A 16338-nucleotide genomic window follows, 5' to 3' on the forward strand; every position below is an offset into this window, starting at 1 on the left:
AAAATCTCTCTTACTTTTGATGTGTGCTGAACAGCAAGGCTGTTATTCCCAAGCTCTCAAAAGGACGAAAGGCTGCATACCATACTGCAAAGCATTCTGGGGCTGCTTGGGTCCTCCCCTCAGCTGCTAGTGAGAAAGTACAGGGTCATGTTACAACAGCATAGCACTGAAAAATCTCCAGGCAGAATACACTGCAGGAGTCCGCTATTGTTCCTAGCCACATGGCTAATCAATATTCACTGCACAGTAGTGTTATTCATTACGGATCTTTTGTGTGAGTGGAATCATCAGGAAGCAGGCAGGACATGACGACACATTTGGCTTCATACAAGACAGACAAACATGGAACCTGCCATGAGCTGTCAGGAGCATCATTCTCTGCAAATACGATATAAAAATTCTGTGAAATCCAAACGTGGACAGTGAAATGCATATGTAATGTAAGTACAGCCAATCTTTAGCTACTGATGTATGTGTTTTTTTTCTCTGAGACCATATACCTAACAGCTCCTCTTTAAAGAGGAACTGTTGCAAAAATCTTAACCCAGTCCGACAAAGGCTTTTTATAAGCCGAAAGCTCACTGTTTACTCATCTCTAAGTTAGCCAATAAATGGTATCATCCTGATTCAAAACTCCTTGCTGTTAAAATTTAAAACACATGCAAATAAGAAGTACATTTCTCCCAGAGTAAAATGAGACATGAATTACTTTTCTCCTATGTTGCTGTCACTTACAGTAGGTAGTAGAAATCTGACATTACCGACAGGTTTTGGACTAGCCCATCTTCTCATAGGGGGGGTTCTCAGGTTTTTATTTTTAATCTCCTTGCCGGTTATCCCGAGCTCAGCTCGGGGTAACCTGCGCAGGAGGATTTCTCAGGCCCCGCTGGGCCGATTTGCATAATTTTTTTTTTTACACGCAGCTAGCACTTTGCTGGCTGCGTGTGGTACAAGATCGCCGCCGCCACCTGCCGATTCGCCGCTACCCGCCGAGCCGCCCCCCCCCTCCCAGACCCCTGCACAGCCTGGCCAATCAGTGCCAGGCAGCGCTGAGGGGTGGATCGTGATTCCCTCTGACGTCCCTACGTCCATGACGTCATCCCGTCCCGTCGCCATGGCGACCGGGGAAGCCCTGCAGGAAATCCCGTTCTGAACGGGATTTCCTGCTTACTCTGATCGCCGGAGGCGATCGAAGTGGGTGGGGGGATGCCGCCGCTCAGTGGCTATCATGTAGCAAGCCCTGGGCTCGCTACATGATTTAAAAAAAATTTTTTTTTTAAAGTGCTGCGCTGCCTCCTTGCCGGCGGGAATTGGACCGGCAAGGAGGTTAAAAGCACTTAGTGAATGGCAATTGCTACGTCCAACTGCCAAAATAGGTGTGCAGTGAGCAGGGAGGCTGGCCAGCACCTTTGTATAAATCTTTTCCAGGGAATGTCTTTATAAAGAGTAAAGGCTATGCTGAGAATCACCCATGAAGAGATGGACTAGCCCAAAACCTGTCGGTAATGTCAGATTTCTACTACCTACTGTAAGTGACAGCAACACAGGAGAAAAGTAATTTATGGTTCATTTTACTCTGGAAAAAATGTACTTCTTATTTGTATGTGTTTTACATTTTAAGATTTTTGTGACAGTTCCTGCTGAAACGCAAACGTGTTAGAGCCCATTCACACCTAAAATCGGTAAACGCAAGCTCTAAGCGATTTTCTGTCGTTTTCCAGTGTATTTTATGAGCGATCTTTCACTGTATAGAATGTGTTTTTCAGTGATTAGCTAATAGCTAATACTTGACATTGAAACGCCAATCGCTCAGAAAATGCTGCATGCTACGCGTTTGCGTTTCAACTCTTAGATGTGCAAAGAACCATAGACAATGCATTGAACAAGCGCTTTTTTAAACGCTAGTGCTTTTGAGCGATGCTGAAAGCGCTTGTAAAGCGCACAAGTGTGAAAGGGCCCATGCAGCATTTTCTGAGCGATTCAGAGCGATTAGCGCTTCAATGCTGACAGCTCCTAATTGACAGCCCAGAGCTACAAAATGCAAAACGCTTACAAAACGCTCCTTGTACAATGTAAAAACTCTGCAAAATCACTATCAAAAAACGCCAGAAAAAACGCTCAGCTTTTGCAATTGCGTTGAGCGCTTTCTGGCCATTTTCAACACTGTCTTGCAAAATCTTCCATAAAATGGCCACCATTGATTCCTATCGGTCCAGATGAATAGACCAATGTAAAGCCTGGTACACACCTACAATTTTGATTGGCCAATTCTACCAATTCCATATAGTATGAGACCTTACCTACTCAATCTGTTCATAGGATGGCGATCTTCAGTCAAGCACAGGAGAAAACAAATGAAGACAAGATGTAAAGTGTAACAGATTTTATTCAATAAAATACTTTTTTCACAATGTCAATATGTGATTTATTTGGCCAATTATAATCCATGGTACAGGGTTGTTCGAAAAAAAAAAAAGGATCCCATTGTCTTCTGCCAGCCAAGAAGGATCTGAACCACTGGAGAACCAGGCAATCGATACCACGGTAATCCCGTAACATGCTCAGCAAGATTTCATGGTCAGCTCTATCAGAAGTCGATCTACAGCCCTGTACACACCGGGGGATTTCTGTCAACCTGCAGGGATCTCTACACGATCACTTGGGCGGCAGTGCAATACTGATGCTGTACAGACATGTCATCAGCCTCCAGGCTAGCGATGCATCTGTTGCTATAGAGCGGGGCGGAGAGAGAATGAGCATGTGATTTGCAATTTATTGGGCCCACTAAATCCTTTATATTGGATTTGAAAACATGAATAGCCAATATACAGCATTACATATACCATAGTAGTAAGGCATACACATAAAGTATTTTCCGCCGTATAAGACGCTACGGACTATAAGAAGCACCTAGGTTTGGAGCAGGGCTGTGGAGTTAGAGTCGGAGTCGAGGCGTCGGAGCAATTTTGGGTACCTGGAGGTTTCATAAACTGAGGAGTCGGAGTCGGGAATCGGAGTCAAATTATTTTTGTACCAAATCCACAGACCTGGTAAGTATTAGGCTAAGGAGTCAGAGTCGAGGAGTCGGAGCCATTTTGGGTACCTGGAGTCAGAGGTTTCATAAACTGAGGAGTCAGAGTTGGAGTCGGATGATTTTTGTACCGACTCCACAGCCCTGGTTTAGGGGGCAAAAAGCAGGGAAAAAAATATATACTAAACTCGGTGCGTCCATATTCTAGGAGTGTCTTGTAGATTTCCTTCCCCAATTGGTGTCCTCCTGTTTCCCCCATGTGTCCCCCTCTGTCTTCTATGTGTCCCCTTCTGTCCCCAGTGTGTCTCCTTCTGTCCCCAGTGTGTCTCCTTCTGTCCCCAGTGTGGGTCCCTGGCTCCCTGTGTAATCCGCCCCCCTTGTGTCTTAACCCCCCGGTGTAAATAATAGTGTAGCGGCAGACCCCAGGGTGTGTCCCCTCCCCCAGGGTCTCTGCTTCCTGCTCGCGTGACTCCGCTCCCCCCCGGTGTAATTAGCAGTGTAGCGCATGTCTTACCTAATCCAGCGGCTCCAGGGGATTGCAGACCTCTTCCCCATGGCTCCCCTTAGTGATGATGCAATCAGCAGAAGCCATTACTAGAGGAGGAGTGTGGAAGAGAAGAGGTCTGTGATCCCCACGAGAGCTGCTGGATTAGGTAAGACATGCGCTACACTGCTATTTACACCGGGGGGAGCAGAGACACAAGGGGTGTGAGCGGACCACACAGGGGAGTTGACACACACAGGGACTCACCGATGTGCCGGCGGTTCGTATCAACATATCCACATATTTGGGGCAGAAAAAGTGCATCTTATACATCAGGAAATACCGTATGTATAGTGGGAAGGAACATACAGAACAGCTGAGTACTACAGGTACACTATAAGGAGATGAGACATGCAGATCGTTAGTAGACAGCATCTTATAGGAATCTATACACTGTGCAGCAGGTGAATGCTGACTGGACAGAATCCTATAGGAAGCTATAAGCTGCACAAAAGGTGAATGTACACCAGGGGGCATCCTATAGGAAGCTATAAGCTGCACAAAAGGTGAATGTACACCAGACGGCATCCTATAGGAAGCTATAAGCTGCACAAAGGTGAATGTACACCAGACGGCATCCTATAGGAAGCTATAAGCTGCACAAAGGTGAATGTACACCAGACGGCATCCTATAGGAAGCTATAAGCTGCACAAAGGTGAATGTACACCAGACGGCATCCTATAGGAAGCTATAAGCTGCACAAAGGTGAATGTACACCAGGCGGCATCCTATAGGAAGCTATAAGTCGCACATCAGGTGAATGCAGATTAGACAGCATCCAATAGGAAGCTATGTTAAATATCAGGTGAACGCAGACTAGAGACAGCCATCCTAATGGAAGCTATAAGCCGCACATCAGGTGAATCTAGACTAAATGGCATCCTATAGGAAGCTATAAGTCTGAAGACTCAGACCATCCCGTACTCCTCCAGCCCATGGGCATTCATGACCTCGTCCTGGCTCTCATCCTTTTGCTCCTTCACGACCTCCTTCAATGATTCCTCATCCACCCCAACCACCTCTCAGTGGGAGTCCCCCAAGGCTCGGTCCTTGGCCCTCTACTGTTCTTCCTGTACACATCCTCCATTGGCAAGGTTACCTCATACATGGATTTTAAAGGACACCCGAGGTGAAAATAAACGAATGAAATAAACAACTGTATCTATCTTCCTTCTCCTAAAAATGACTTTTTAAGATATTCCACGGTTTTATTTTGTTTAAATCTACTTTTTAAGTTTTAGCTGTTTTACTGTTTTTTGCTCAATGACGCATTTATTGAAGTATGCCAGAGCTAAAATCTATGAACTATTGACCCTTTTTATCTCTTTCCTGCTCTCGGAAGCCATTTTCTGCTAGGAAAGTGTTTTATAGTTGGAATTTCTTATCAGTGAGGGGCACACTAGTCACTTCCTGTCTGAGTCAGGACTGAGTAAGCCACTTACATACCTGATATTTAACTCTTTCAGGCAGAGAAAAAAAAAAGGAACACAGCATAGTTATTTGTGTGCTAGGCACTGTACATACCCAGGTCTATCTCATCATGTCACCTCGGGTATCCTTTAACTATCATCTGTATGCAGATGACACCCAGATCTACCTGAACACCCTTGACCTATCCACCACTACCATGGACAAGGTCTCCTCCTGCCTATCAGCCATCTCCTCCTGGAGCTAAACCTGGACAAAACAGAATTTATGATTTCCCAGCCTGACCATCTCTGAACCTCCCTGATGTGCATGTCACTGTTAACCACACTACCATTCGCCCTACCTCTCAAACCTGCTGTCTAGGTGTCACCCTGGACTCTACACTCTCCTTCACCCCCAACATCCAAAACCTCACAAAGTCCTGCAACTTGACCTGAATAGCCCCGCTGCAAATCGTCATAATTGCAGCAGCCAGAATGATCCACTCCTCCCATTGCTCCACCACGGCGGCTCCCCTCTGTGAATCCCTCCACTGGCTTCCTATCCAGTCCAGAATCAGATTCAAGATACTGTGTCTGACCTACAAATCTGTCCACAAAACCTGCCCAACCTACATTTCCCATCTTACTCAGAGGTACACACCTAGCCGCTTACTCCACTCCTCCAATGAACTTCGCCTGACTGCTCCACTCCTCCAATGAACTTCGCCTGACTGCCCTCCACTTCACCCAGTCCCATGCACGCCTCCAGGACTTCTCAAGAGCTGCTCCAACACTATGGAACTTTCTACCGCCACCCATTAGGGCAGCCCCCTCCTTCAACATCTTCAAGAAGGTCCTCAAAACTCACCTTTTCACTCTGGCCTACACCCCTCACAAGTGCTCTTTTTTTTTTTTTTTAAACTTTACATTTTTATTAAAAGTTTTTAACATTATTTCTCACAAGTGCTCTAAACCCGCAGCTGAGCTCTGGTCCTCTACCTTTCATGTCCCTACCTCTCCCTCTAGATTGTAAGCCTTTGGGCAGGGTCCTCCTCCTTGTGTCTCCTACCTGATCACGCACCTCCATTACTGTGCACCCATCCTATGGATCTGAGTAAACTCGACTTGCCTAATCTCCATGCTTCCATCCAGGGACTAAGCATTACCTTGTACTTATACTGTGCTGCGTGATCTGGTTTGCATGTATTCCTTTGTCTTATTGCTGTATGTCACCCCTAGAAAGTGTCTGTAACCTAAACTAATGTCCAGTGCTGCGTAATATGTTGGCACTTTATAAATGCAATAAATAAATCAGGTGAATGCAAATTAGAGACAGCATTCTATAGGATGCTATAAGTTAAACATCAGGTGAATGCTGAGCATAGATAGCATCTTATAGGAAGCTATAAGCCGCACACAGCATCATATAGGAAGCTATAAGTTGAACATCAGGTGAATGCAGATTAGGGACAGCCATCCTATAGGAAGCTATAAGTTGAATGCAGACTAGGGACAGCCATCCTATAGGAAGCTATAAGTTGAACATCAGGTGAATGCAGACTAGGGACAGCCATCCTATAGGAAGCTATAAGTTGAACATCAGGTGAATGAAAACTAGGGACAGCCATCCTATAGGAAGCTATAAGTTGAACATCAGGTGAATGCTGACTAGAGACAGCATCCTATAGGAAGCTATAAGCTGAATGCAGACTAGGGACAGCCATCCTATAGGAAGCTATAAGTTGACTGCAGACTAGGGACAGCCATCCTACAGGAAGCTATAAGTTGAATGCAGACTAGAGGCAGCCATCCTATAGGAAGCTATAAGCTGAATGCAGACTAGAGACAGCATCCTATAGGAAGCTATAAGTTGAATGCAGACTAGAGGCAGCCATCCTATAGGAAGCTATAAGGTGAATGCAGACTAGGGACAGCCATCCTATAGGAAGCTATAAGCTGAATGCAGACTAGGGACAGCCATCCTATAGGAAGCTATAAGTTGAATGCAGACTAGAGGCAGCCATAGGAAGCTATAAGCTGAATGCAGACTAGAGACAGCATCCTATAGAAAGCTATAAGTTGAATGCAGACTAGAGGCAGCCATCCTATAGGAAGCTATAAGCAGCACAGCAGGTGAATGCAGAGCACACAGCATCCTATAGGAAGTGGAAGAGGCGGCGTTAGGACCCCGCGGCTCCCTGCAGCAGCTGTCTCCCCGTGTCTGTGTGTCTGTCCCGGGGAGACATTAATAGCTGCACACGGAGCCAGCCTCCTCTCCCCGCACACCGGGCTCCCCTCTCAGCAGCCATGGGACCCTCGGAAGGCATCGAGCGCTTTGAGAGCCCCGGGAAAGGCCGCGGCATGCGGGCCCTGCGCCACTTCAGCCTGGGAGAGCTGCTGTTCACCTGCCCGGCCTATACCTGCGTGCTGACCGTGCAGGAGCGGGGCAACCACTGCGACCACTGCTTCACCAGGTACCCCCTGCATACCTACCCTGCCTCCTCCCTGCCCGCCCGCATCGCTGCACGCCACGCTGCTGCGGCGCGCGGACACTTCCGGATAGAACGTTGGGCTTGTTTGTGTCAATATTTATGTATCAATATTTATCACTGGCTACATTCCGCAGTGCTGCTGGTCCCTGCACGCCCCTATGGCCTGTGGGAAGTCCTGGCAGTTATTGGGCCTGTATTCCGGTGTGTGAGAGGCGAACCCACTAGCAGTGTTCATTGGGGTCTGGCTTGGTGTGGGGCCACTGTCACAGGAGGGCCTGGAGCCCTGTATGACCTAAAACCATCCAGCATGCATGAGAGTACAGAAGCCCTTAAAGAAGCCTGTGTAGTTCATGTCAGTGCTCTGCATGGTGGTTGAGGAGGAGGGGAGGCCTCTGCTAGGGGTAGGGGGGTCATTAGTGATGTGGATGCTAAAGTGATGTTTGAGCACTGAATAGATTATCAGAGTGTAGGAAAATGAGAATCGTAGAAAAAAACAAAACGTTTGTGCCAAATTTATTTATTTTATTTATTTTTTTGCCGTGATGCCGATGCGTTTTTCAAAACGAAAAACTCAGTCAGTAAAAATTGGGGCTCTAGTCTACTTTACGGGACCCAGCAGGAACCCTCATAGGGAAATTCAGCTAACGTGATCGGGTGGATGACACCCTCTCGAACTGCTAGGTTTCCAATAGGTTGTAGTAAACGATGCCCACACTATTTGGCCAATCACAATGCTTCGTGCTGTTAAGGTGGCCATACACTGGTCGATTTGCCATCAGATTCGACCAACAGATACATCCCTCTCTGATCGAATCTGATCAGAGACTGATCGCGTATGGCTACCTTTACTGCAAACAGATTGTGAATCGATTTCAGCATGAAACCGATCACAATCTGTGGTGGTGCTGCCGCTAACCCCCTCCCCATACATTACCTGCTCTGGCCGGCGCGTGTCACCGCTGTCTTCTTCTCCGCTGGGCTTCGGGTTCTGACAGGCTTCACTTCTTTCTGTCCGGGGAAGTTTAAACAGTAGTGGGCGCTCTACTGTTTAAACTTCCTGCCGGGACAGGAAGAAGTGAAGCCTGCTGGACTCAGAGCCCAGCGCGGAGACAGAGCAGCGGTGACAGCGGGGATACGCCCCGGCTGGATCAGGTAATGTATTGCGTCGGGCATTCGAATGCCGCTATCGATGCACTCCCGACCCGCCAGCGATTGAGAAATCTTCCACACGGACGGCTTGATGGGAGCGTTTGTGCAGCGATTTCACAGCGGATTCAATCAGTGATCGAATCTGCTGCATAACGGCTGGAAAATCCTTAGGTGTATGGGCCCCTTAAAAGGAAACTGTAATTTGTGAGGTGTGCTATGCGGTTTCCTGCTGGATCCCCTAAAGTTGACTAGTGCTGAAATTGGGCCTAAGAGCGGTTGCCACCTCTTTACTGCCCATGCTGAGTGCTAGCAAGTGTCTGTCTGGTGCATTGGAGCATCTGACCCTGCCGTCCAGAACCTACAGTTAAAGTCCTTAAAGGGCACCTAAAGGGAAACCATACCAGTTGCCTGGCAGTCCTGCTGATCTTTCTGGCTGCTGTAGTGTCTAAACTACACATCTGAAACAAGCATACAGGAATTTTTAAAAGGAAATTATGACCGTCTCCATATCGCTCTCGTTTCCGTTGTCCTTTAAGCTTAAAGTGGCTATACACCTATAGATTTGTATCAGATTCGACCATCAGATTTCTATCAGATGCCTGTCAAGTCCAATCTGACAGGAATCTATCTGATGTGTACCACACATTAGGAACAGATTTCCAATAGAGTTCAGAATTAAATCTATTGGAAATTGATCTAAATGGATTATTGGACCATTAGATCCAAGGCAACTCTATGGACCATCGATCTGCTGCCAGCAGCAGATCAACCTAGATTTTCCATCCAGTCAGATAGATCAAATCCGGCCGCAAATCTGTAGGATTTCCGATCGATTCTATTGAATCGATCAATCAATTGATGGCTTAAATCGACTAGTGTAGGGGCCTCTTTAGTCATCAGAGTGCACAAATGTTACCTTTATTAGGTCTGAAATGACTCTTCTTCAGTTAAAAATCCTGTCTTGGAATTTTTACCATGTGCCCAGAAGCAGCTGTTTCAGGTTCTGTAGGAGGCACTCCAATTGGATGACATCATCACTCTGTGCAGAAGGGGGGGCAAGGACTGCATGCCTGTGAAAAGACTGCAGCCTGTAGCAGTGGTAGTCCGTGGAGCAGGATGTGGATGGTGTCTGTGGTCCTGACCAGGAATATAAAAATGTGAATACCAGAAGCTCTATAACCGAGTCTCTGCATAGGATTAGGATAGTCGCTTTATTTCTTTTAATTCCTATCGGAGGTGATGGATGGGTAGTAGAAAATGCACCCAGCCAGTCTATGTCCGCAGTGTGCCGGCCCGGCACACGGTAGTCCTGCTGCTGAATTTTCAGCTTAGTCCAGCTCTGCATGGTGCATCTTAGCAGCAGCATGATGAGCTGACCACAGCTTACCCCGGTGGTGCCTAGGCATCAGGTTTCCACGGTGACCTCATCGTGAGATGCTTACCCCAGTGGTGCCTAGGCATCAGGTTTCCATGGTGACCTCATCATGAGATGTTTGCGCAAACAAATGCTACTTGTGAGAGAGAAGGGATAGGATTGCATTGCTACCCACAGAGGTATCAGGTTTGTGCCTGGCACTCGGGGTATTCTGCTGGGCATTCTGAAAAGCTGTGACTGATCCCAGCATAGACGTCCCCCGTCATGGCCGCAGCTGTCATCTGGGTGACGGTCTGTGTCTTCTGCTGAGGCTGATTCACTGTGAGTAACCGGGAGTCTCTTCTGTGAAAGTGGCTGAACACAGAACTGGCTGTGATGCCCAGAGCAACCAGTCCTATCTCCCTTTCCAAGTTCCTAGTGAAAAGTTAGCTACAGGTGTTGCTTGTCTGCAGAGGGGAGACTGGTAAATGCCTAAAAATTGCCAAATGGCACGACTAATCGATTGGCTGACAGTGTGTAGAGTTCCCCTTTACATCTGAACTGGGGCCCATAGTAGCTTTTAGCCCTCTTTTGCAATCGCCAGCGATTGGCCAGTTTCCATATTTCCTTTTATACAATACCAGTTGCCTGGCAGTCCTGCTGGTCTGTTAGGATGCAGTAGTGTCTGAATAATGCCAGAAACAAGCATGCAGATAATCTTGTCAGATCTGACAATGTCAGAAACACCTGATCTGCTGCATGCTTGTTCAGGGTCTATGGCTAAAAGTATTAGAGACAGAGGATTAGCAGTATAGCCAGTAGGGATGGCCATGCTTAGAACTCATGGAGAAGCATGTGATCAGCTGATAGATTTGTAAGGTTCTGATTTGCTGGTCCTGATCATGTGTTATACCAGGAAGTCATCACAGCAAATCGGGACCTTACAAATCCATCAGCTGATCAAACTAATCACATGCTTCTCAGTTAGTTCTCCTAATCAGGGCCATCCCTAATGGCCAGGCAACTGGTATTGTTTAAAAGGAAATAAATATGGCAGCCTCCGTATCGCTCTTTCTTCAGTTGCCCTTTAAAATCAACTCTTTTGGCTACTATGAGATCTGCCTGCGCAAAAGGGGCACAGTGTTGTAACTAGGGATGATCAATGAGATACAAATATTTCTGAGTTCATGCAGGATTATGCAAATGTATACAGCTTAAAAATGGAGCAATCAATTCAATGTTCTCCCCAGAAACTTTTTCAAGCCGGGTGGCATGAAAAAGTGGCCGGGTGGAGCTCGACGGGTAAATGCAACTCTACTTACAGCACAAGAAAAAGATGAGGAGGTGAGCCGATGTCAGTCGGTTGCTCACCAAAATTAGCCGGGTGGAGCACCCGCCTAAAGTAGCCTGGGGAGAGCACTGCAATTTAAACCTTGGTTGGACTTAATTGGTTCTTTTTTTTCAAGACCAGACAAATAACATTTATATTGTGCTTTTCTCCTGGCAGAATCAAAACGCTCGAGCTGCAGCCACTAGGACGTGCTGTATAGGCAGTAGCGGTGTTAGGGAGTCTAGCCTAAGGACTCCTTACTAAATAGGTGCTGGCTTACTGAACAGGAAGAGACAAGATTTGAACCCAGGTCTCCTGTGTCAGAGGCAGAGCCATTAAGGTAGCCATACATTAGGCGATGATGGGCAGATTCGACCAAGAGACGAATCTCTCTGATTGAATCTGATTAGAGAGAGATCTGACAGCTGTCCATACACCGGCAGCGTGTGAGGCGCAAAAGGCGGATGGGGGCACATTTATACACTAGGGGGAACAGCGCCGGTAGTTTCGTTGCCTTCATCGCTCCTCCTGATATCACTCAACTTTACCAAAGAGCACCCAATCGACCATGGTCTGACATCTTGCAACATGTCTGATCGATACATTCCACCAATTTTGGCCCAAAATTGATCGCATTGTCGGTAGGGCATGCTCTTGGCTGCACAGATTTTTCATCCGATATGAAAATGATTATCGAATCGGATGGTCGATTGCCTGCCAAGTCGAGAGATGTATGGGTACCTTTTTACCCATTACACTATCCAGCCAAGCTGCATACAAATTTACTGAGGCCGGCTTCACACTGCATATTGGCAGGCCTTAATCCAGAAAAACTGTTACTATGCGGTATTCCCCGTCTGGCAGCCGGCCAAGCAACGCTCACTTCCTGTTCGGCAATCGATGACATGCGTGGAAGCGTATTTCAAGTACGCTTCTGTGCATGCGTGACGCAGATAATTGTAGTGGGTTTTTTTTAACCACTTTGCATCCAGACCTTGTTTCCCACTTATGGACCAGAGCAGTTATGACAGTTTAGCTATGTCCTTATTTAATCAGAAATAACTTTATCCCTACTTATGACACAGAAATTAAATATATATTGTTTTTTTCAAGACAAACTGGGCTTTCATTGTATGCCATTTTTTTTCCCTTAAACTATTTTGTTTTCTATGAATTTTAATGGGAAAACAAAGAGGGGAAAAAAAATAGAAAAAACATTTTTCTTAGTTTTACCAATACCAGTTTAAAAATAAAAAGTGCTATTGTAGATCAAAAACACAACTTTTGTTTGGCTATTCTTACTGCTTATCACAAAACTTAGATTATGTTCCTGACACAATTTATGGGGAAGATATTTGATTCTGAAATAATGCTACAAAGTGTATTTTTCACTATGAAGTGAGAAAATAAAAGTATTTTTAATGGTAAAAATCAATCTCATTAGCTCAGGGAACCTATATTCCCGTTCACCAATTAGTGCTGCATCAGAGCAAGCGCAATCCTGCACAGCACTGCTTCTGCTACAAGACGTATATCTACTGACTCGTGGCTTAGATAAAGTCACAGAGGACGTATATCTGACTCGTGGCTTAGATGAAGTCACAGAGGACGTAGATATACTGACTTGTGGATAAAGTGGTTAAAGTATGTGCATCACCATAGGCTTGTATGACTTCTGGCTTGCCACAGGAGCTGCGCGGTAATGTAGGTATTGAAGCGCTTTCCATCGCAGCGTATCGCAGTACAGTAGATTAGTATTAGGCTGCGGTGCAATATGATAAAATAACTGCTGCAACACCTCCCCAGTGTGAAAGGGCCCTTAATCCTGCATGAACCTGGAATTAAAGCAAGGGGAGAGGGAGCACTCCAATGGTGCATTAACACTGTAATTCTGAATGCACGCATGCAATGTTGCACTTACAGACTTTTGTAGATAAAAATTGCCTTTGGGAGCCGACCGACGAGCTCTCTCGCAGCCCCTGAGCTTGGCCAGAGCTAAAAGGAGCGGTGGTCATTAGCGAGAGACAGACTCCACTTGGTGTGCCGTTGTTATGCCACTACGCGTTTCTCCGCTAAACCACGCCTTCCTCGAGTGAAGGGGAAACTGTAGTGTGGGACTAAGGCGATTAATCCCCTTCCCCAACCACACCACCCTTCACCAGTACAGTCCCACACTGCAATTCCCCCCTTCACTCCCTCACACATCGGTACCTATTCCCTCTATTGGCTTAAAGGATACCTGAAGTGACATGTGACATGAGATAAACATGTGTATGTACTGTGCCTAGCACACAAATAACTATGCGGTGTTCCATTTTTTTTCTTTGTCTGAAAGAGTTAAATATCAGGTATGTAAGTGGCTGACTCAGTCCTGACTCAGACAGAAAGTGACTACAGTGTGACCCTCACTGATAAGAAATTACAACTATAAAACACTTTCCTAGCAGAAAATGGCTTCGGAGAGCAAGAAAGAGATAAAAAGGGGAATTTCTTATCAGTGAGGGTCACACTGCAATCACTTCCTGTCTGAGTCAGCCACTTGCACACCTGATATTAAACCTTCCTGGCTGTAACCCCAAACATAGTTCGGGGTAAGCCGCACAGGAGGTTTTCTCTGGCCTTGCTGGGCCGATCTGAGTAATTTTTTTTTTTTTTTTTTTTTGCTGAACGCAGCTAGCACTTTGCTAGCTGCATCAGCATACCAATCGCCGCCGCCCCGCGACGATTCGCCGCCATCCGCGTCGCCGTACAGCCCCCCCCTCCCCCCTAGACCCCTGCGCTGCCTGGCCTATCAGCACCGGGCAGCGCTAAGGGGTGGATCGGGTCTCCCTTAGACGTCACGACGTTGATGACGTCATCCCGCCCCGTCGCCATGGCGATGGGGGAAGCCCTCCAGGAAATCCCGTTCTTTGAACGGGATTTCCTTATCACCGGAGGCGATCGGCAGGGCTGGGGGGATGCCGCTGAGCAGCGGCTATCATGTAGTGAGCCCTAGGCTCGCTACATGATTTAAAAAAAAAAAATAAATAAAAAAAAACGGCTGTGCTGCCCCCTGGTGGTTTTTAATAGACCGCCAGGAGGGTTAACTCTTTCAGGCAAAGAAAGAAAGAAAAGGAACACAGCATAGTTATTAGTGTGCTTGGCACTGTACATACCCATGTCTATCATGTCACACGTCACTTCGGGTATCCTTTAATGCACCATTGGAGCGCTCCCTCTCCCCTTGCTTTTTTTTCTACATCGATCTCTGGCACCATCCAGAACTGGGAGCAAGCACCTGCGGCTCCGACAAGTTACGCGCTGAAAGCCGGTCTTCCTCCATCGCATTAACTGAGTCCTTCTTATATCCAAGTGGAATGCTGAGCTGTGAATCGCTCTGCTTAGCGGCCTGGTCACATGGGCGTCACCAGCGCCCGCCTGTCTATGTGACGTCACAAAACTACACGTCTGACACTTGCAGGCGCCACTGGCCACTTCAGACGTTCATTTAAATCATTAGATGCGCACAAATCGCCTGTAACAAGCTGGATCAGTACAAAATGCAGCATACTGCTAATGTGAGGCCATATTCCCAAAATAACCATTTTTTATTTTTTTTTCCGCCCCGCCGCCGATTTCCTCCTAGTGAACGCTGTTTCAGCTGTTCGCACCCCCGCCGTGGTTGACTTTATTTAGGGCAGACACCTGTTGTCACTTAACTGTGGGATTGGTATCCTTATGTCAGTTGTTCTTTTTATAAACTGGCCCCAAGTGAGTGATTTGTTAACCCTACAACAATTAATTGCCTGGCACATTAGGCCTCGCGAAGTGCTAATCCTATTCGTTTAGCCTCGCCTGTCTGTTCTCGCCGGGCTAATTATCACAGGCTGGAGTTTTTATATTGTTGTTCCCTGGGGAATCGTGTGTCCCTAAGATTACTGTACCCCCTCCCCTCCCTGTGTATGACCTGCACATGTGTGAGGCCTTCTTTTTAGGTCCGCTTCATGCGCTAGCTATTAATGTTCACGGATAAATATGTAATTGCTTGTATGTGTGCGCGGAACTCGACATATGGAGGTCACATTTATTTATAATGACTGAAAGGCCGCTGGGTACACTTTGATAAAACCCCTGGCCGGCTTCCCACCGTCCACTTTAAATTGTTAGCATATTTCCAGTGAAATAACTCCTAAGTGATGGTAAAGCGGACCTGAACTCAGAACTTCCTCTCTGCTCTGAAAAATAAGCAACAGCATAATCTCTTTTTTTTTAAAGAGACATTCCTTTGTTACAGCTGATACAAACCCTGCAATAAATCTGTAGTCTACTTCCTGCATTCATGGAAGCAGACATAAGGTTAACATCCTGTGTTTACAAATTAGCTGCTCTGCTGAGAGATTAAATTACACTTGTGATTAGACAAAGATGGAGGTGGAATTAGACAGGCTAAACTCTGTAAATACATACAGGGTGCATTTCTCTCGGTTTTCCTTCTATCCTGTGCAAGAGTTCAGGTCCACTTTAGAGTATACTGAAGAGAAAAGCTGCAATAAAAAAAGATACTTACCTAGGTAGAGGATGGACTATGGAGAGTTCAGACAACTCAGTGTCCTCCTAACTCTCACACTGACCACCGGAACATTTCCAACAAGACCTTGTCAGATGTGTTACGTGGCCGAGTTCATCATCATGAACGGACGTACAGCCACCCTCCTGCAGGAAGAGGACCGCAGCTGCGATCTTCCAGAGGATCTCAGGGTAGCGGCATTAGGGGAGAGGAGGACACGGGAGGACCTCCTCTCCCGAAGCTTCCCTCTTCATAGGTAAGTATCTGATTTTTGTTGCAGGTGTTGCCTTGGGTTTGCTTAGTTTAAAGCGGATCCGAGATGAAAAACTAACTATAACAATTAACTTCTCTATATATCTTATCTAAAGTTTACATAGCAAATCTAGCTGCAAACAGCTTCAATAGAATGAGTATTTCTTCCTGTGATACAATGACAGCAGCCATGTTGTTTGTAAACATTACACACAGGCAAGCTTATCTGC

The 16338-nt window shown here is 46.4% G+C and overlaps 1 protein-coding gene and 1 long non-coding RNA gene across 2 annotated transcripts in view; one reads left to right on the top strand and one right to left on the bottom strand.

The window, feature by feature from the left end:
* Positions 1 to 2368: 2368 nt before the first annotated feature.
* On the bottom strand, positions 2369 to 7564 carry LOC137571007 (uncharacterized). The gene is made up of 2 exons (XR_011031275.1): positions 7479 to 7564; positions 2369 to 2729 (listed from the first exon to the last, which is right to left on the bottom strand). It is a non-coding gene; the product is annotated as an uncharacterized lncRNA (long non-coding RNA).
* The window catches only part of SMYD2 (SET and MYND domain containing 2), a 72336-nt gene continuing 63162 nt past the window's right edge, over positions 7165 to 16338 (top strand). The window contains exon 1 of the mRNA XM_068279701.1: positions 7165 to 7459. Within this exon, the coding sequence (XP_068135802.1) occupies positions 7293 to 7459 (167 nt within the window). The 5' untranslated portion in view covers positions 7165 to 7292. The remainder of the gene's footprint in view (positions 7460 to 16338) is intronic.

Source organism: Hyperolius riggenbachi, chromosome 4 (assembly GCF_040937935.1).
Source record: "Hyperolius riggenbachi isolate aHypRig1 chromosome 4, aHypRig1.pri, whole genome shotgun sequence".
Lineage (NCBI taxonomy): Eukaryota > Metazoa > Chordata > Amphibia > Anura > Hyperoliidae > Hyperolius > Hyperolius riggenbachi.